Source organism: Mytilus californianus, unplaced genomic scaffold (assembly GCF_021869535.1).
Source record: "Mytilus californianus isolate M0D057914Y unplaced genomic scaffold, xbMytCali1.0.p SCAF_14, whole genome shotgun sequence".
NCBI classification, from domain to species: Eukaryota; Metazoa; Mollusca; class Bivalvia; order Mytilida; family Mytilidae; genus Mytilus; species Mytilus californianus.
In genome coordinates, this window is record NW_026262626.1 from 35,049,000 (window position 1) to 35,071,042 (window position 22,043).

The 22,043-nt window shown below is 31.7% G+C and overlaps 1 protein-coding gene across 1 annotated transcript; it reads right to left on the minus strand.

Annotated features, from left to right (window-relative positions):
• Positions 1-234: 234 nt before the first annotated feature.
• On the minus strand, positions 235-15,864 carry LOC127724742 (protein DGCR6-like). The gene is made up of 5 exons (XM_052231838.1): positions 15,838-15,864; positions 14,404-14,556; positions 10,626-10,786; positions 7,062-7,168; positions 235-1,559 (listed from the first exon to the last, which is right to left on the minus strand). Exons 2-5 carry the CDS (start codon positions 14,496-14,498, stop codon positions 1,350-1,352), a joined length of 573 nt encoding a protein of 190 aa, XP_052087798.1. The 5' UTR covers positions 14,499-14,556; positions 15,838-15,864; the 3' UTR covers positions 235-1,349.
• Between the last annotated feature and the right edge of the window lie 6,179 nt (positions 15,865-22,043).

Consider the following 22,043-nt stretch of genomic DNA (forward strand, 5'->3'; position numbering starts at 1 on the left):
TAAATCAATATCTTCAAGCAAAAAGAAAAAAAGTATGGAAAACTGATTTGCCTGACTGACAGGTGGACAGACAGACAGACAGAGTGCAAACTTAAAGTCCCCTTCGACTTCGTCAGTAGGGGACTAATAATAAATCCAGTATATGTTTTCAAAAATATTTATGATAATGTTTCCTCTATACCAAATCCCTTCATTTTTATTTGTTAAAGTAAGATTCAATTAAAATTCCACAAATAAATTCTTACAATTTTATTATTCTGAAATTTCATCAAATTTTTTATTACATTCAATATATAAATTCAAAATAATATTTACAAATAACAATTAAACAAATAAAATGTAAATACCTTGTCATATACTAAATTTCAATTTAATAATTCATACATATATTACAACTGTATCGAGTCGAATACAATATTTTTCCACTCAGATTAATTTTTCTAGGCTTGCTGAATATTCAAAAAAATGAAAATGGCTACATGATGATTTGAAATTGAATGATTCAGTGTTAAATCCTGATATATCGGTATCACTGGTGTTTGATAGTTTTCTTGTAGATGTGTAATGTACATGTAGGCTTATTGATTTTTAGGCATTGACCATTGACCATTCATCTTAAATCTTATTATTATTATACAGGGTTCTCACTAAGGACTCTTCTTTTTTTGTTGGTCATGGTGAGTCCAACAGTCAGAAGAAGAAATTGTATTGCTGTTTATTTATCATTTCAGTCTCCAGGAAAAATGGAAAGGGAAAGGACTAAAAAAAAATAGATTGTTTTTCAATGTTTTCCTATAAAATGATGATATGCATGCTCAGGATTGTTTTTTATCTTAAAAGTAAGACGATGTACATGTGGTATGATTGCAAATGAGACAACTCTCCACCAGAGACCAAATGACAAAGAAATTGGCTTATAAGTTTTCAAAAAATTGACTGATAATGACAACAAAAAAGATTGCCACATGTGATGCCAGTAATTCATATTAGCCTTCTGAGCAAGGTGAGTGAAAATTGAAATAGAATATTTCATTGATTTGTATCTAGGATTTGTAAAATTTTGAAGAATTATTATTATGAATTTTAAACCAAAATCATGAATATAAAGCAGCAGCGAATTACTGCAATATATACATATATATGTATTTATAACTGCAACAATAAGGGAAAAAAATTATTATTTCCAATCGATAATGTTAAGATTTATGGGTCAGAAACCTGGTTTATAGGAGCAGACTGTTCGTTGGCCTATTCTGTAAATAAGGTTTAAATTCCAGTGAGATTCTAGTTACCTAAATGTAATGTAGTGAAAATAAATTAGCAAATGACAAAACTAAATACTCTAAACATCAACTAGGCAAATCCAGAAATCTTAGTCTATTCATAAACTCAAGCAAGTACATTTGTAAGCGGATGTCTTGTCTATTGTTTGTAACAAAGAAGCCAGGTACCCCAGCTCTTTCAAGCATTACTTGTTGGTCCATTACTTTTTGGTCCAGGTCCATAATAATTTTCATGTCTCTTTTCTTGACTTCATCCTCCAATCTTTTTTCCATGGTCTACAATAGTGTACAAATGTTACTTATTTATATTTAACAAAGAGGCAATGACTTCCCTTAAAATTATCCAAAATTATCATTAGTCATGACACACCTACCTCTTAAGGGCATACAATGCAGTTACAGGGGAGGGGGGTAATGACTTTGCTAAAGTAATATATTGTTTTTGCGACTTCAAACTATGACATATCAGAAAAAGGTGCATTTTTCAACTGATTTTAACCATTAACTTATAAATGAGTACATGGACTCCTCTTTTTAAAAATGACATTTCCAATGAACTTTTTTTAAATTGGATAAATATACAGCAAAAGATGGCTGGTTTTTCTAAAATCATGAAAATTTAATAAAATAAATTATTTCCAAAGAATTGTTACACAAATTTAGAGCATACTTATGTAAAGAAGATATTCCAAATGCTTTTACAAAAATCTGCTTTTGTTTATCTTTTGAAACAAATTAAGTTAGAGAATGGAAACTAAAAATTTTGCAATTTTTTCCATTTATAAAGGGATATAACTCTAGAACAGTTAGAGTGACGCTACCAAAATTAAATCTTGATCTGTGTTTTGTGGTAATAAGCATTGTGTATAAGTTTCATAACATTTGGTTGAGGCAAACTAAAGTTAGAGAACGGAAACTAAGAATTTTGCAATTTTTCCATTTGGGTCTGTCCATTAAGCCATGACATAAAATTAAATGGGACATCATAGTTATATTTTAGAATGTGACACAGATTGAAAAAAAAATTGATTCAGAAAGAGGATATACCAAAGCATCCAGAAAAATACAACAGAAGATAGTTTGACCATTATAAAATTGATTCTGGACGCCTTCTTTTACAAATAAACATTTGTAACATATGTGACATGTCAAATATTCATTTAAAAAAATATTAGTTATGAAATCTTCTTCACTTTGAAAGCAGTGTCAACAATGCTAAGAAACAACAGTAGATGTCATTTAAATTGAAACAATTAACCAAATGAAGATGGGGAAGTGATTTTTTTTTATTTCTTTGATACAGCATATGTGACCAATATTTTGCCAATTGATTTATTATTTGTAAAAAAATCCTCCCAAAAGTATTGCCATAAAGTGACAATTTATATTTTACAAATGTAATGGGAATTATATTTTAACACACGTTTAATGAAATTATGAAGGAAAAAGGAAAAAAAACATATGTGACTTGACATTTTGACATCTGGTATAAAATATGTGACTTTTTACAACATTTATATTTATCTTTTGATTTTCTAGATTCAATTTAATCGTATATGCTAATTAATTAAGTATGGATATTTATCCTAGGATTTATAGTTTCTGCAATTCAATATTAAATGCATATTTATTATAATCAAGTATTTAATATCACAGTGAGACAATATTTTTGATGTTCCACTTCCATTCTGCAGTATTATAAGAGGCCCCATTCTGAAATTTGATAAATTATACACAAACAGGACAAATCAATGCAAATGAAACACAATGTACATGATATAAGAATGTGGTGATTGGAGGAGCATTTTCCTGATATGAACTAATGTACTTTGAATATTGACAACAGTGTAAGAACCTAGTTGAGATACCTAGTCTTGTAGCAAACGTTTTGATCAGTATATAAGAGAAGCGGAAGATACCAAAGGAAAAGGAAGAGTCAAACTCATAAGCCGATAACAAACTGACAATGACATGGCAAAAAACGAAAAAAGTTTAAAAAACAAAACAACAGTCTTCAAAACACAACATATAAAAAACTAAAGATTAAGCAACACAAATCAAACCAAAAACCGGGGTAGATCTCAGTTGCTTCGAAAGGGTAAGCAGATACTGCTCCACATGTGATATCCGTTCTGTTGCTCATGTAAGTAGAAGCCCAGTGATAAGTCTTATTCAGTAGGTGACATTCATGAAATATGGGGTCAGGATTGTGGTAACGACAATTGGAACATAACCATTGTCATCTGTGAAACAGATATTCCATAACGGTCAACAACTCATGAGTGTGACCTTACAATTTTCCAAGGGATGATTTCAACTTCACCTTTTGGAACTCTTGCTTTAATAGCTTCCTTGTAAGCAGCAATCCTCTATCAAGGAAATCATGATAGGAAATGCAAGCTCTGGAATATCGTACCAACTGGGAGATATGGTCTTCAAATGCAGGCGCTACTAGAATGTTGCTTCACAGAAATGGAAAGTTCACAATTTGGAAGCTGAAATCATCTTTTTTGTCGTAAAGTTTAGTTCTCAACTGACCTTCAATGTCAATTTCTAAATGTGTCTGTCCCGATTGTCGTTTGTTGCTGTTTATCAATTTTTTTTTTTTTATAGTTTTGTTCATAAATCAGGCCTTTGGTTTTTACATTTGATTTTTTTTTTAAACTTATGATTTTGGAGCCCTTTGCAGCTTGCTAAGCGGTGTGGGCTTTTGCTCGGTTTTGAAGCCATAGGGTGAACTATAATTGCTATTAACTTTGTTATCATTTGGTCTCTGGTGGAGAGTTGTCATATTGGCAATCATACCACATCTTATTTTTATATGGCAAAAACGGTCTGTTTAAACAATTTTATTTATAAATAACATGTGTGATTATTGACAACATCACATATGTGCATTGCTTGAATTTTCTTCTAGTTACATGAATAAAGTTGAAAATAAAGTCAAGATTCAATAAATTTTTTTTTATTTTAATTTATGAACCAAAGAAATTAATATTTCTATTTGTAAGTACCATCGGGATATGATAAGCTTCATATGTTCATATTTGGCAACAGACGTATATATCTTGGTTTTTAAGTACTAAATATTTTTAAAGGATATAGAAACAGGTATAAGACAATTCCTTCTCGATTTTGTGTACATTTGTGATAAATTGTTCATACGTTGTAATGCTGTGAAGTGTTGATGGACAAAGTACAATCGGTAAACCTCGGCAGATTCCGCTACCCTACGTTGTCATAATCGTTCAGAACAAGGCAATGATGATAACTTCCAATATAAGCAATTGTCCTAAATAATGACTCGTGTAAACAGTGGATAATAATGAAAATAATGTGCACGTTCGTTGTCCTTCATGTTGACGGACATTCGAAAGAAGCGTTTTTCTTTCTTTTTTTTTCCTCATACAAGAAATAACAGTGTCAATATTATCTAAATACAAATAGGTCAACTATAAACGTCTTTGTTTTCATACACATTAACTTTCAACTGACAGCTGTTATGTGCCTTACGAATAATTTTCTGTAAATGTAAATTTGACGGAATGTAATCACATGAACAGCATATTAAAATGTTTTAAATCATCCATTTTCACAAATCAAATTCACAAAAACAAGTAGTTTAAGACAAAAAACACACTAATAAGAACTGAAATGAATTAAAATCATTCACCCTATATTTTTTCAACATATTTGTTTTTCATCTTATACATGGTGATGTATTAATTGTCCCATTTAAAAAGGGTAAAAATAAGGCCTTTTTGAAATATAATCTTTATTATAAAAAAAAGTTGACAACCAACCAAAATATAATTATTCATACTATCTCTTCATTATATCAGCAACATGTTTGCCCATTTTGTAGCATTCAATTGCTCCTTACAAAAAAATATTATATGTTTTCCCTGCTATAACACTAAAGCACTGTGTAAATGGACTGACCCATTTATAAAGGGGCATAACTCTAGAACGGTTAAAGTGACACCAGCAAAATTCAAACTTGATTTGTGTTTTGTGGTAATTAGCATTGTGTATAAGTTTCATAACATTTGATTGAGGCAACATCAAGTTAGAGAACAGAAACCAATTTTGGGACGTACAGAGACGGACAAGGGTAAAACTTAATGCTCCTCCGCTACGACGGGGGCATAAAAAGTTAGGTATGTCTGTCCAAGGATTTGTATACTGAGTCTCACTATACAAATACAAATCCTTGGTCTGTCCAAAGGATAGAAATTTCCAAGAAATCAACATTTTAAGAAAATGTCAAAAATTTCGACCCTATTTATCACTAAAAGTAGCACATGAAGGTATACTTTTTTTTATAATTACATATTTAAATTGACTCTGTGAAAAATAGCTTGAATGCAAATTTTGTCAAAAAATTCACTGTGGGACCAAAACTGTATTGTATGCCCTTAAATAGCAAAGAATATTGTGCCTTAACAGTGCAACTTAAATGAAAAACAGAAGGTCTCGTAAAGGATTTGTTACTATTCCTCAGTATACTGATTTTCTAACTTGTCTGAGACATTGCTCATATAAACCTTTAATATAAATTTGATAAAAATCTGGCAACAATTGTACACATGAGAGTGCCAATAATGCAATTTTCCATATAATTAATATTTCCAAGGGGCATAACTCTTTTAAAAATAATTGATTGTTACTGATTTTTCGAACTTGTCTGAGACATTGCTGATATAAACCTATCATATAAGTTTCATTAAAATCTGGCAAGAATAGAGCCCTAACAATTAATTTTCCATATTGTTTTATATTTCCAAGGGCCACAACTCTTTTAAAAATAGTTGATCCTCACTGATTTTCAAACTTGACATTGCTGATATGAACCTATGATTTAAGTTTATGAAAATCTGCCTAGAATTGTACACGTGAAAGCACTAACAAGACCAGATGGACAAACGCACTGATGAATGCCCAGTATTTCTATGTCCCTGATAACGCGTTGCACGGGGGACAAAAATAGATGAAGCCCAATTTAACTACCAATAAAGAGGAAGTGCTTGTTTTTTTGTTTTTTTTAGACTCACTGCTACAGTAGAGATGTGAAACAGATTTGCAAAAGTCATTTTAAGTTTTTGGTTGTTTCAGTTTATAAGTGGTATAGGAGAGTTGTGATTTAAACATTTGTTCCCATTTGAAAAAAAAAACAACAACATTGAATCTCTATGTTTTGCTATGAGAAACCCTCACTTATCAATGTGATCCTAAATTTAAGTATAACTAACTTCATATTAACTTTACTTCCTGTTAGTCAAGTCCATGAAAGTTTGGTCTTTTTATGTAAGGTTATTTAGGATGTGTTGTTTATTGAAAACTATACGTCAACAATTTTCAAATGATGATGACTTGATTGATTGATTGATTGGTGTTTAACTCACTTTCAGCACTATTTTGTTATTTCGTGGCGGTCAATCTTTATTGGTGGATGAAGCCGGTGTGTTAGAAGAGGACCACGACCTTTGGTAGGAAAACTGACATTCCTAGTCAATAATGATTGGAGTCCAGCACACCTGCCAAGAGTGGGATTTGAACTCACAACCTCAGTGTTGACAGGCTAGTGATACAGTAGTTTGACTACTTTGACCACTCAAACACCGAGGCCCCCAAATGATGACGAAAAATACTATGGTAAATGGTTATGACTATGTGTTGACCATGCTACACAGAAGGTGATGAAGAACTTAAAAGACTGCACCTTTCTCAAAACTGATAATGAATCATATAATATTTATAGAATATTTATTTTTGTACCTCTTTTTCTCTTTCAATTTGGACCTCTACTATAGGAAGATTGTGGGGTTTTGTCTGGCAGGCTTGAAGAAGTTCTTTGTGTCGTTTCTGTAATTCATGTCTTTGTGCTATATAATGAAAATAAATAAATTTTGTCAATCAGCTGTTTAGAAATGCTACAAGTATCAAATGATAATATTATTTCAGATCAGTGCATCATAAAACTGTATTAGTAATAAAATAGGAACATTTGTACATGTAAAAACTAAACTTAGGGGAGGGTTGATGCTCACAAACATGTTTAATCCCTCCACATGTCCCAAGCCAGGAGCCTGTTATCCAGCAGTTGTTGGTTGCTGTGTGTCATTATTGTTTTTTGTTTACTGTTGTAAGCATAAATCAGGCCCTGTATTTTCTCTTTTGAATACTTTAGTTCTGAGATCCTCTGTTTTACTGTGTCTGATTACATTTTACACAGAAACGACTCATGATAATGTCAGAAATCTATGCAGCATTAGGATCAGTACGACATCTTATGCATGAAAACATCACCATTTGGACGATGTCACCTTACGGTAGGTTTTAGTTTAAACATATTTTATTTGCAAAAAAAACTCACAAAAAGGATTAGACACATGTTAGTCCAACTTAGATTGTCTTCTCCTAAGATACAATATTAGACAATATAATTTCATAGCAAGTAAATATCAAATTTATTATTGCACAATATATAATCAAACATCTGTAATTTAAGTGACATATTAAGAAATAGAATAGAAAAAGGAAAGATAGAAGGAAGGAAAAAAAAATATGCATATGTGTGTGTGTGTGTGTGTGTGGATCATTACATTCATCTTATACACATGATTAAACAAGGAACCTTTTGGTCTTTTTTTATATAATCAAAAACATTTCTAAATATTTCTTCATTTTGCTCATTTGTCAGATTTATACTACCAGATGTTATTAATTTTAGATCCAACACAAGGTCATCGCGTAACTAACTAAGACTATTCCTAAGAATGTGACGTAAATTTGTATATAAAGGACATTTAAAGAAGAAATGATTAGAATCTTTGCGGGGAAACCCACAGCAACAAGATGGATCTGATACAATATTTATTTGAAAGAGATCAAAATTAAGGAATGTAGCTGAACATCTAAATTGCGTTAAAGCTGTTATCCTAATGCTAGCAATTTAAAGGTCTGGTTGGCTTGCTTGCTTTGTTTGTATAAATGTTTGCTCAAGCATTGTAATAAAGATTGACATCTGCAATCAATAGATAGGTGGGGCTTCAGCTTGTATACATTATACATAACACCCAATAACATTTTAAGTATCAATAATGTATACAAGTTGTTATTTTTAGATTTTGATAAAGTTTCTGTTTTTTACATAGTAGGTTTTCATCAGGTTAAGGAAATCAAACTAGAACAGCAAGGTCGACTTTTTTAGATCGAAATATGATTAGATTATCACATTTGCTTAATTCGCAGTGTACAAAGTAGGCATGTGCAAAGAAAAATGTCACATGATACAACTTTTTCAATCTCTACTTTGAAACAACAAATATCCCAGAACTCTCCTTTTGTTTTACATTTGTTATCCAATGGATTAGCTTTCCATATGGTATGGGTTTGTGCTCATTGCTGAAGGCCGTATTGTGGCCTGTAGTTGTTTTATCCTTATTCTTCGGTCTTTGGTGAAGTTGTGTCGTTGGCAATAATACCCCATATCCTTATCGTCATATCAACATTCTGTAAACATCCTTATTGCTGATAGTTCATCAATATTTTGTACATAACAATGTAAACAATATACATGGACATACCAATTTATGTTTTCTTTATACACACAGATGTCTGTTTTTAGTGAAATTTTCTTATTTTTTTTCCTGTCACACTGACATTTACCCAATACCTCCTTTAAATCATTTGTACCAAAGCATTGTACTATGTAGCAACATATATAATAAAACCTTATTTTACTCAAGAAGACACTTAATTTATACAGTTATACTGTTACTATCCATAGCTCATTATACATTATCTATGGGATACATATACAAGTAATGATAGAGTATTCTTACAGTATTGGGTACTGTAAATTCAGAAATTATTGCGAGGTTTTTATTAATGCGAATAATGCAACTGGGTAAAGATCGCAAAATAAAAACTCGCATTATGGTATCTGATACATATATCTGTATGGAAATTTTCCTGAAATCGCGATTATTAATCCTGCATTTTTGTCCATTTTTCGAAAATCACAATAATAAATGCACGCAATAATTTCTGAATTTACAGTATATGATATAAACTTATAACTTTTGTGTTTACTTCCATTCTTTCAGTATTACATGTAGTATCAATAATGTAGTTTTCGTCTGTCAATGGACATATAATGCAACTTAATTTAACAAACCAAACAAGACTTGAACACTTTGACATGGAGTCTAGCATAATAATATACAAATGCTACAGAAATATTTTCATATTTCTATTTAGATTTGATACAAAGCATTGACCAGAGAAACAAAGTTTGCAAAAAGTTTACATTTACTATGCAGCTGTGAAGTTAAGAAACTATGTGTACAATTCAACAGATGCATGAATTCTACATCATTTGGTATCTGGTGGATATTTGTGTCATTGGCAATCATACTACGTCTTCTGATTTTTATATGAACTTTCAAAATTTTGAACCAACATCTTGCACTTTCAATATCTCGTGTGGTAATGTATATAAAAACACATCAAAGACATCAGAATTGTAATTTACATTTGAAATGTAGTTATTTGTTTCATTACACATTTACATACAAAAATTCACATACTGAGAATACAAATTGTGTTTCAAAATGATTGTAGATACTGGTAGTTTAATCAGAACTGCAACATAATGGTCAACCTGATATCCTGGCTTTATGGATCAAATTCTAGTTGTACCTTACTTTGTGAGCATTACCACAGCTGCACATACAGTTTAACTAGATTCTGGTTTAACAGTTCTATTTGTTGATCCTTTTTGATTGACTCGTTTAAATTGTCAATGCCATCATTTATGAAAACTGTGCATACATGTACAAGTTATACTTCCCTTGTGATAATTGATGATTAACTTGTTATATTTGCAAGACTTGCCTTGTGATAGTTCATGATTAACTATAGTTTGTGAAAATTTCTAGTTCACTGCTATACATAAAATTGAGAATGGAAATGGGGAATGTGTCAAAGAGACAACAACCCAAACAGCAGAAAACAGCCAACGGCCACATGGGTCTTCAACACAGCGAGGAAATCCCGCACCCGGAGGTGGGCTTCAGCTGGCCCCTAAACAAAATGTGTACTAGTTCAATGAAAATGGACGTCACACTAAACTCCAAAACATATAAATGAACTAAAATTAAAAAACATACAAGACTTGTTATGATTTCTGATAAAATCTGTTATACTTATCTTTGTTCCGTTTAGTATATTACACTTACCTTGTTATAATTCATAGTTAACATTTACACTTGGTTCATGAAAATTTCTGGTTAACCTATTTTACTTACTTAACTCATGTTTAACTGTTGAACTTACCTTTGTGATCATTTATCAGTTTCATTCTCTGAGAAGACAAATGTTTCTCCTCTAAATGTTGTACTTCTTGTAGACTACGCACAATTTCAAAGACAGTACCATCCAGTAAAGCATTAGCTAAACTTGATAATAAATCATAGGGAAGTCTCTGCTGAAATTTTCTAAAACAGATAAAGAATAATTAGACAAAGATATGTTATGAAGTACATTTTGTATAAATCTAAATGTATTTAATGTTTAAATTAATTCATCTCAAATCTCTTTATGAATCAACAATTTGTCATGAATAAACAACATTATCATTATAAAACATCAAATATTAAACATATTTAATTTCCAATTTGGAGCCCTTGTGGGGCATACAGATACATATATGTTATAAGAATAGAATGATCCAAATACAGACAGCAATAATATAAACTGTTATCACAGAGATATGTCTCACCTTTTTGTAATTTTGATAATGCAAATGTTGAAATTAAAATAGCAATACTTTAACATTTAAGTTATGCAAATATTCAAAGTCGATGAACCATGACTGAAGGTACATGGCTAAACAATCTCCATGGAATGAGATGTGCCAATGCTAATACAACTGCATACCAAATACCATTGACTTATTATAAGTCGTTCCCTTTAAACAAACCTAAACACAAACATTAACTTGTAAACTATGTAAAAGTTTCAAAGTCATTGAACCATGATCAGGGGTGGGGCTATATAATCTCCATGGAAATGATACTTGCAAATGCCAATAAATTTGCATACAAAATATCATTGACTTAACATTAGCAGTTCATCTTAAACTGATCTAATCACAAACTAATACATGTAAACTAAGCAAAAGTTTCAAAGTCAATAGACCATGACTGAGGGGGCGGGGCCAAATATTCTCCATGGAAATGAGATGTGCTAATGCTTATACAACTGAACACCAATTAACATTGGCCTACCACTAATGGTTCCCCTTGAACTGACCTAATCATAAACTAATACATGTTAACTTAGCAAAATTTTCAAAGTCTATAGACCATGACTAAGGGGGCGGAGCCAAATAATCTCCATGGAAATGAGATATGCCAATGCTTATACAACTGCATACCAAATATCATTGACCTACCACTAGTGGTTCACCATGAACTAGACCTAATCACAAACTAATACATGTAAACTATAAAAAGTTTCAAAGTCAATAGACCTTGACTGAGGGGGCAGGGCCAAATATTCTCCATGGTAATGAGATGTGCCAATGCTAATTCAACTGCATACCAAATATCATTGACCTACCACTAGTGGTTCACCATGAACTAGACCTAATCACAAACTAATACATTGTTGACGCCGACGTCGGAAACAGCATACCTATGTCTCGCTTTTTGACTCCGTCAAGGCGAGACAAAAAACTATATTCTGACACATGATATTATTGTATACAATTTATGATTAATATTAACAATGTGGTAAGCACATAATTCAGTTTAATCAGTGATATCAGAAAACAAATTAGTATAAAACTTCGGGGCCTTTTATAGCTGACTGTGCGGTATGTGCTTTGCTCATTGTTGAAGTCTGTACGGTGACCTATAGTTGTTAATTTCTGTGTCATTTGGTCTCTTGTGGAGAGTTGTCTCATTGGTAATCATACCACATCTTCTTTTTCATATTCCGCATGTATCTGGCCAATGTTAGGAATGTTAGTAAATGTAGTCTTTTGTCATATCTTGTGTTTTAATCATTTGGAGAATTTGGTATTTAAAGATAATATGAAAATTAAGTTACTTATCCTTTAATGTCTGGTTTATTACTATTGCAAATTCCAACATCATCTATGTTATCATATGAATTTCACAAGCTATTTGTTTGTGTACTTGCTATAAACATTTAAGTTCTATTACTGGTAATATTACTATTTTGGGACTATTGTTTTCCTTTTACTGTTTATTGACTATTTATACTGAACTATGCTTTAAGCTATATTCATTTAAGACATATTTGCCATAAGCAGTCAGGGGACTTACTTAAATGAGGGATTTTCTAAATCACTGATTCAAGTAACATTATGGCCATAAAGGTTGGAAGTAAGAGTTGTCTTTCTTTAATAATCACCTATTTAAGTTGTACAAATTAATCACTAAACTAAGTGATTTAATTTTATTGTAGCTTTAAATATAGAATACTAATGATCCAGGGACTAATTATGTTGCTGAAATTATCAGAACCAACATCTGTGTTGATAGGATGACCGGGTCATGTCAGGTGATGACCTTGTACTAAATCTAGGATAATGACTTAAAAATCACTAGTTTAAGTATCATACCTCAATTTCCTTAAAAAAAATCACTTCTTTAAGTATCATTATTTTAATAACCCCCACTAATTTCAACACCCCGAACAGTTAAATTCGAACAGTAGAATTTTATTACATAATCTATATGAAACCTTGAATTTTACAGGAAAAATACTCCCACTGCTGGGAAAAATCTGTTAAGAAAGTATCAGTTCATTATATAAAGCCATTTTTATAGCATTTTTTCAACTAAAATAGAATTTGCAGCTAAATGATTGCATCAAAGGCTGCTTAAAAGAAAAAGTTAATTTTTTTCAATTTTACTAATGAACAGATATTATCTAAACCTATGTGTTTAAAATTTTGGTAAAACTACAAAATCACAATTTGCGACAAAACTTCGAATTTGCTACTTAAAGGGGCACTAGCTACGAGATATATAAAAAATCTAAAGTATGATTTTTTTTGTTCAATCATTAATGAAAGTGAAATAGTGAAATAATAATTCGCTTTTAGCAGCCAGTATGGTTCAATTTTGTTAAATTAAGCGAAGAAACATTGATGATGAATTATTCACTTGCAAGTGAATAATTCGACTTCATTGAATCCGTATTCACGTGAACTTAAATTTAACCCCTTACCTAGAGATGGATAACGCATGCAGTGTGCATGATCGGTTATCTAAAGGAAAAGAATGTCAACATTGAAAGTGAAACAAAGGTAAATCATTTGATTGACTGATTCAATCCACAAAAAAATCATTCTTTTACAGGTAAAAACCATGATTAACATATAATATTAATCTATAATATGAAATTAAACAGACCTAGAAAAATCCAATTGCACGTGTTCGCTTTGTATTTATATCTATATTTATGTTTATATCGCTTATATGACCATCAGAGGTTTTCGGAGGTCAACTCGATAGTTAATTAGATGACGTCAAGACTAAAATACACACGAAACGAAGCTACATATTATCGAGCCCATGTCCTGTAAATTGTTCATTTAAGACTTGGATAAATGTTTTACATGGTTATAAATCAAATATGAGAATTTGAGTCAAATCGGTGAACATGAATTTGACAGCTAGTGCCCCTTTAAATAAGTGATTTAAAAATCACTTATTTCAATAAGTCCCCTGACTGATAAGTGTTTGTAAACTAGCCAAAGCTCACATGAATTCAGCTGGAACTTGACTTGTCATAATTACCTGATTTCCCAATATTATAGTAATATTAATTCACCTGAATTTTCCTTATCATGCTTATACAAATCTTTAAAGTCATAAGTACATTTGTACACATAATATAGTCTAAAAAAAAATGTGGTATCTTAACAACAACATGAATAATATATTGTTTTGTGTTTCAAACTCCAGGAATTTCCTCAGCTACTTATCATCCCAGAGCAATAACCCTTTGATGAAATTATAGCTGAGACACTTTCTCTTGTTTTCAAAACAATTTATAATTATCTAAAGTTTTTTACCCTGGAAGATCTCGCGACATTGACTGTAATTCACTCTGCAAAAAATAATGCTGCTTTTGTTGTAACTCTCTTCTTGCATGTTCATTTTCTGCCATACTATCTTTCTAGCTTTTTTCAGGTAGTTGAATTATCTACATGTAACTTGTGTAACATCTACAATTAAAGAGTGAACAATCATATCATGACAAATATGTGTAACAGAATAGAAAAAAGATACTTTGATTATAATGTATTTTATCAACATTGTTGAAAATCCTATGCTTTCTTTCTCTCTCAGTTTCCTAAATATAAAAATAAGATGTGGTATAATTGCCAATGAGACTTGTATTTCTCCACAGTCATCTTCTTTGTTATTTCTTTTAAAAGATGTAACATGCATAGGTCTTATGTGTTTGTTGGCATCAAGTTTTGATCAGTACATTTAATTCACAGGCACTTGTCTCTGAATTTTTTTAACCTTTCTGCTTAATATAACACAAGGTACATTTTTGAGAAAAGATACATGAACTTCTGTTATATTTCAATTCTGAGGTTGTCTATCCCACTGAAACCATTATATCTTTAATATAAATTAAATAATCTACAAAAAGGTGTATAAACATGCCTATTTCTGCTGTGGGTATCATTCATAGCAGGCCCTCCAAGTAGGTCAACCGTAAATAAACTAGTCTTCTCACAGTGAAATGAAAATTTTTGCATCTCAGTAGATTTACAACACAACAGGTTTTAGTAGGATAGACACCCATGTAATCTACATATAATTTATAAAGGAAGTATGCAACCAGGTGCCATTTCTCCAAAAATGTGAGTTCGAGTACCTTGTGTTATCAGGTTATATTAAGGTATACTGCATAAATATTTTTTTTCAGAGCCGAGTGCCTGTGATTTAATCACAATACAAATGTGGTATCTTAACAAAATTGGAAATTGGAAATTGGAAATTGAAAATGAACAACATTTCTTATTACAATGTAATAGATTTACCTCAAAACGAGAAATATTAGAAGATAAAATAAATGTTATATTTAAAATACAGCGTAACATTACCACTGATGAAAAAATATCTCTATTGGTTAACAATAGCTCAGCATTATTACTTAGACTGTCTTCCTCTTTCATATCAGAGTGTCTAAATATAAGGAATAGTGATTCGAACTAATATGATACATCAATATGTAACTTTTCATTCTATCATATGTTATCATGTAACTTTTAATTCTACCATGTCAATTAATATAATTATATATATGCAATAGGTCTTAACCATTTATAGTTAATGAGTTTGTGCCAATAAAAATATTTGTATTTGTATTTGTACATGAACATTTTGAAGATAAGTTTTGTCTTTGAACCTTGTTAACAATTTCATAATGAAAACGCCTATATTTATAAGTTAAAAATGTTAATGTAACTGTGTAATGGTATAATTTTTACATTTTTTTTATATTCTTGTCTTGAAACCTATCAGTATCCTACCGTAGTCTATAATCGGTCATAATGTTGGTTCGTTCGGATTTTGTTATTGTACTTATCACACGGGAAAACTCCGCATTGACGTCACTACGCTAATACCAGCGTACAAAATTAGTACAGAATACATTTTTTCTACTCTTCTAAATAAACAAACATTTCTAAAGATATGTTTTCATTGTTATTCTAAAGAATTGTACAAAAATGCCAATTTTCTAATGGCCGTTTCAAACCTGACTTCCGAATGCCTAAAAACATTCCAGAACTTCAGAAATCCCCTCTTCTGGCCTCCATTGCTTTGTTTACATTCCATTAAGCGTCATCAATCTTAATGGCAGACCAAACAGGCCAAGCAAATCGTATTTTCAAGAATTTCAAAATGGCAAGCACCTTACGTCTTAATCGATTTTCCCGCAAAAAAAACCCATCCAAAATGAAAGAAGAACTTTGGGAAACAAACGATAATCATGCCATATTTTTGGTCAGGAATATAGAGTAGGTTAATAAAAAAACAATATACATATATTTTTCATTAAAAAAAAGATTGGTTCAATATAAAGAGATCGATATTCTGACCATAAGTAAATATTCATATAAAATTCCATTGATATCAAATTTCATGGCTAATAATGAGGTTTCCTATTGAATAAACCCCCAATTTATTGCAAACTATTTCAAAGCAATATCATACAAACAAATTATATAATTGCCTTGTACTAAAAAATCACCTAATTGACAGTAGAGCAATTTGATTGGATATAACGATTCAATGTGTCACGTGGTTTTGAAGCCATTAGAATTTGAATGTAAACAAACCGGGTCAGCTGCTGCAGTATGGAACAACATCGTACATTCAGTGACTGAGAAACAATAATGAGTAACCAAGCTTGACAATACACAGTAATAAAAAATCAAAGCTAAGTCTACAGAAAAATAAAATAAAAAATGGCCTCAAGTGCACGACTTACCACCATTGCGGGATATATCAAGTGACAGCAGTGCACAGGTCCGAATAAGCTCAAAAATGTTCTTTGTCCCTTTCAATATGTGGTTTAAGTCCTTTCAACAACATAAATATGCCAAAGGAATGCAATATACGGATTAAAAGGTCACATTTAAAGAATATGTAAATAAGACTAAATTTCATTACAATTTCTGTTGATGCACATGTTTTTATCTCCCCTTTAACACGTACCCGTAATGGAAATGAATAAAATCCGGAAAGCGATACGAGTTGAGAAAAAAGTATATCCAATCTGGGACTTTTATACTAATATATTTTGTCCCAGATGCAATAAAGAAACAATAAAGAAAATACCCGACAAGACAATTTCAAGGACGAAATTAGGCCTATATATATAATCACTCACGTGACCATATAACTGCACTAATCGGGTTTTCAGAGGCCATGTCAGCTTTGACTCGAATAGAATGTAAAAAAAATAATTTTTTTTTACATAAAATTGATGTTTAATGATGTGTTCCATTTAATGTAACACAAAAAAGAAAATGGTTTTATTTTTTTCAAATCCGCTGGTTTCCATGGCAACAAATTTCATTTCCTTGGATACTCAGTTGTCAAAATACTACTCAAAAACGTGGTAAACTAATACCTCCAACCACACTGTCGAACCCTAGTATACCAACATTCCTTCTTCCCGAGTGCCATCAGAATTTGGAACTACCTGCCACAGCCACTAGTCAGTTTGCCAACCCTCGATGGGTTCAAACAGGCACTGGCTACCTCCACCGTCTCCTAAATTGTAATGATTGGTTTTTAACTGTAAATACTCTTTTTTAACTGTATATAGAGGAGGGCTGTACTGCTATGGTACGTATGCGTCAGTGTGAATATACTCAAAATGAGTCCTACACTTAACCAGAAGAAGAAGAAGACTATGCATTTTTCAAAGTTAAGGAGGAAATCAATACTGTTAAAATGTCATCTTTCAACTCTTATATCATAAAGAGGACATCTTGCCTTGATATAATTGTACAGTATTGAGTAATTAACATAACATTTAATTGCCTTCATTTAAAAATCCGGATAGCAATTTTAATTGCCCCTTATTGTATTCTTGATAGCATAGGTACACACAACTATTTGAAAAATAAAATTAGGTAAGTATTCAAAAATGTAAATTTGTGTCCCTTACAAAAAAAGAAGAGTTAAACAATTTTTGAGCTCAATTTCTCAATGAAATATTTTTAAGGAACTGTGACGAAAATGTTGCCCGTTATGCAACTTTAACTAAAGTGTACACACGTGTGTTTGTGCTGTGTTGTTGGGTGTATGAGTTTCAGGTCGTGCCTTTCACTCGTACACGGACCGGCGACAAATGCCAATGATACACTTTTACAGGATTACCCTAGAAATCTACTGGTAGCTATAGCGTGATTAAGGGAATCCTGGTCACATAAATAAATAAATGGATCCTGGTGTAGTCTGAACGAATTCTTGTAAGTGAACATAAACACGAAGTCGAATAAAAGTTCAATACTGTATTATCAAAATCACACGACAATAACAAAATGTACATTTAACTTCAGGCTCAACAATACGGTTCTCCTCTCTACTATAAACGTAACTGTCCTCTCCTCACTATAAATTCTCTCTCCTCCTATCTCACGCTCTTTCTCTCTTTTATATCACTCCTACAAGCCCGGATACAAATATAGAATACTAGGGCAACCGAGCTCCGTGTATTCCGTGCTCCGGTTATTCGGCTGCTCCGGTTATCCGGGCTCCTAGTGTTCCGTGCTCCTTACATAAATTTACTAGGGCACCATATGCAAATCATTAGGGCTCACTAGTCAAACAAAGAAATCTAAATATAACTCTTAATTAATATCTCTGATGATCTCTAACTGTACTAAATGACTATTTGTGTAAATACAAATGTAGGTAAACCTGATATAATTACGTAACACACTTGACCTAACATATAAAAACATTACAGAACATATGATTTCCCAATTTAATCAAATGTAAACTTTGTATCATAAAGTAAAGACTATAAGCACACATTGAGGTCATAAACGAACAATCTGAAAGAAAATTGTTGCTTAGCAATAAATGCATTCCTTATTAATGGAGTTCAATTTTAAGTAGGCTAAGTACAGATAATGTTTTAATAAAGAAATATTCGGATGAATATGATCAGCAGTTACCAGCTTTTTCTGAGTCCATTTATTTTGTATAATGTTTAGCCTGCATATTTATTATTTATAAGTCAGTTTTCCATGTCTTCATTCCAAAGAGAAGGTTACTAGACAACAGCAAAAGGGAAGAAATACAATATTATTATATTGCCCTGAAAATAAGTTCACGTTTTTGTGCATTGTATCTGAAAATATGTATAAATTCTTTTCAAGTACTTACAAATTAATTATATATTTTCTGTAACTTGATATGACAAATCACTTTTCAGGGACCTAGCAACGGACATCATCCTAGGGAACAGACTTATGCTTTTTTAATAATTCGATATATCTATTCCGCAATCTCGGACCCCTTTTTACATCCACAAATTTAATGAAAATTTTAACTTAACTTTCAATAGATATTTTAAGACAATACAGATATGTACAAATTATTAAACATTAGCAACAAATTGCACTGCATAGCAACAGCTATCTTCTTCTTGATTCTGTTTGTACAGATAAGCCGCTAAAAGATCAGGTTGGTACAAATGTACTGAAATTGAGTAGGTCATGTTTACTTCAGGTTGTTAATGACGTCTTTACACTAAATCCATTGGATGTTGGGTGTTTATTGATTGATATTTTAGTCTTAGATACATGATTTTTTTTATTAGTTGTTATTGGCTTTGAACTAGCTGTCAATAACTGCGTGTACTCTCAGATCTGTACTTAGTGTCCTTTTTGTTGTTAGGTATGAGGGATGGATAAATATTCTGCCACGTCCGGTCTGTGTTGTTGTTGGATGTTTTTCTGCTTTGTATCAATCTGATGAGTTAAGCCTTTTTCAACTGATTTTTATAGTTTGTTCTTATGTTGTGTTGTTACACCACTGTCCCCGTTTAGGGGGAGGGTGTTGAGCGCTCACAAACATATTTAACCCCGCCACATTCTTAAGGTGACTGTCCCAAGTCCGGAGCCTGGTTCATGTCGGTCGTATTTGTTTTTCGTAAATTGTTTTGTTATAAATTAGGCCGTTAGTTTTTTCAATTGAACTGTTTCATATTTTTTCTGTCGGGGCCTTTAATGGCCGACTATACAGTATGGTTTTTCTCATTGTTGAAGTCCGTTCGGTTGCTTATAATTGCTTACATCCACTTTATTTGAACTTTGGTGGATAGTTGTCTCATTGTCAATCATACCACATCCCCTTATATTTATATAGAAACTACTAAAATAACATTGATTTTTGCTAAATTCAATTCTTTAACTAACGCAACGGGAAATTATGGAGAAATTATGATCCCCAGATAGTGATCTTTGAACCATTTGTTAAAACTTTTACCGCATTTGGCGTGATAATGCCCTATGGAGTGAAGAAAACCTCAACTAATTTAGAATGCGCTATGTTTAAAGTCAAAACACAGCAATTGCTAGACTCAAATTGGGGCACGCATTTAGTTACTGTGTTACATATATCTTTTGAAACACAAGTCCGAAATTCTCTGAATGTAGCTTGAGAACTTTGGAAAGAAAAGTTTGGTTTTGTGCAGGAAATTCCATAATTACCATTTTGGACACACATTCATCTCTTGCCCATGATAAATTGGCACTGGTAAGATGGAATCGTGCCAATTATAAAGGAAGCCTTAATTTTAGTTTAACATGTAAAATCAAAGCATACTCTAAAAGTTGATCAACTTCTGCTTACATCGTTGGGCCTACACGCAATTTGTGGATTCGTCATATATACATATTCCTTCAGCCAATAGCCAGGGGTAGATGTTATGCTACTTCCTAATAGACCTTTTCAACAATTATCACTATTGTGTTACAATAAAAATTATATTATTGTTACCTGCAATTTCCGTCTCGGAAGTAACAATAATTATTTCTTATTGTTACTTTTTGCGGGTAATCGTAGCCAGTGCCTATCACACTAAAACAGATATTTATATAATTTGGCTTAAATTCTTACAAAATGATTATTTTGACTGTGTCGATTAGTTTATTTGATTTAACCAATATTTTACATATGTATATTGTGTTAATTTAATCTTTCTTTTGCACCTTTTATTCTGAAATCATTCATTTTGACCATTCATACAAAATCATAAACCTGGGACTGCCCAGCATAAACACACAATACTATAATAGCCCAGCATAAACCCACAATACTATAATAGCCCAACATAAACACACAATACTATAATAGCCCAGCATAAACACACAATACTATAATAGCCCAGCATAAACCCACAATAATTTAATAGCCCAGCATAAACACACAATACTATAATAGCCCAGCATAAACACACAATACTATAATAGCCCAGCATAAACACACAATACTATAATAGCCCAGCATAAACACACAATACTATAATAGCCCAACATATACACACAATACTGTTAATAGCCCAGCATAAATACACAATACTATAATAGCCCAGCGATGATAAACACACAATACTATAATAGCCCAGCATAAACACACAATACTATAATAGCCCAGCATAAATACACAATACTATAATAGCCCAGCATAAACACACAATACTATAATAGCCCAGCGATGATAAACACACAATACTATAATAGCCCAGCATAAACACACAATACTATAATAGCCCAGCATAAACACACAATACTATAATAGCCCAACATAAACACACAATACTATAATAGCCCAACATAAACACACAATACTATAATAGTCCCAGCATAAACACACAATACATTCATAACAGTATATCAGTATAATGTGCGTATAAATAATAGAAAACTGACCTCATTTGATATAATCAAAGATGTCCACCGTAAAGGAATACAAATTATATAAAAGAACAGCCATGACAGCACAGCACCATTCAGTTCAAAATATAAGTAAATTCTAACCAAACATTGGAGTTTCCCTCCAAAAAAGATATATGACTTTAGCACATACTTACAACTTCTCGTCCAATCAAATTGCTTATAATTGCCTTCTAATTTTCATAGTACATACTTTTCCCGTGTACTAAGTAACT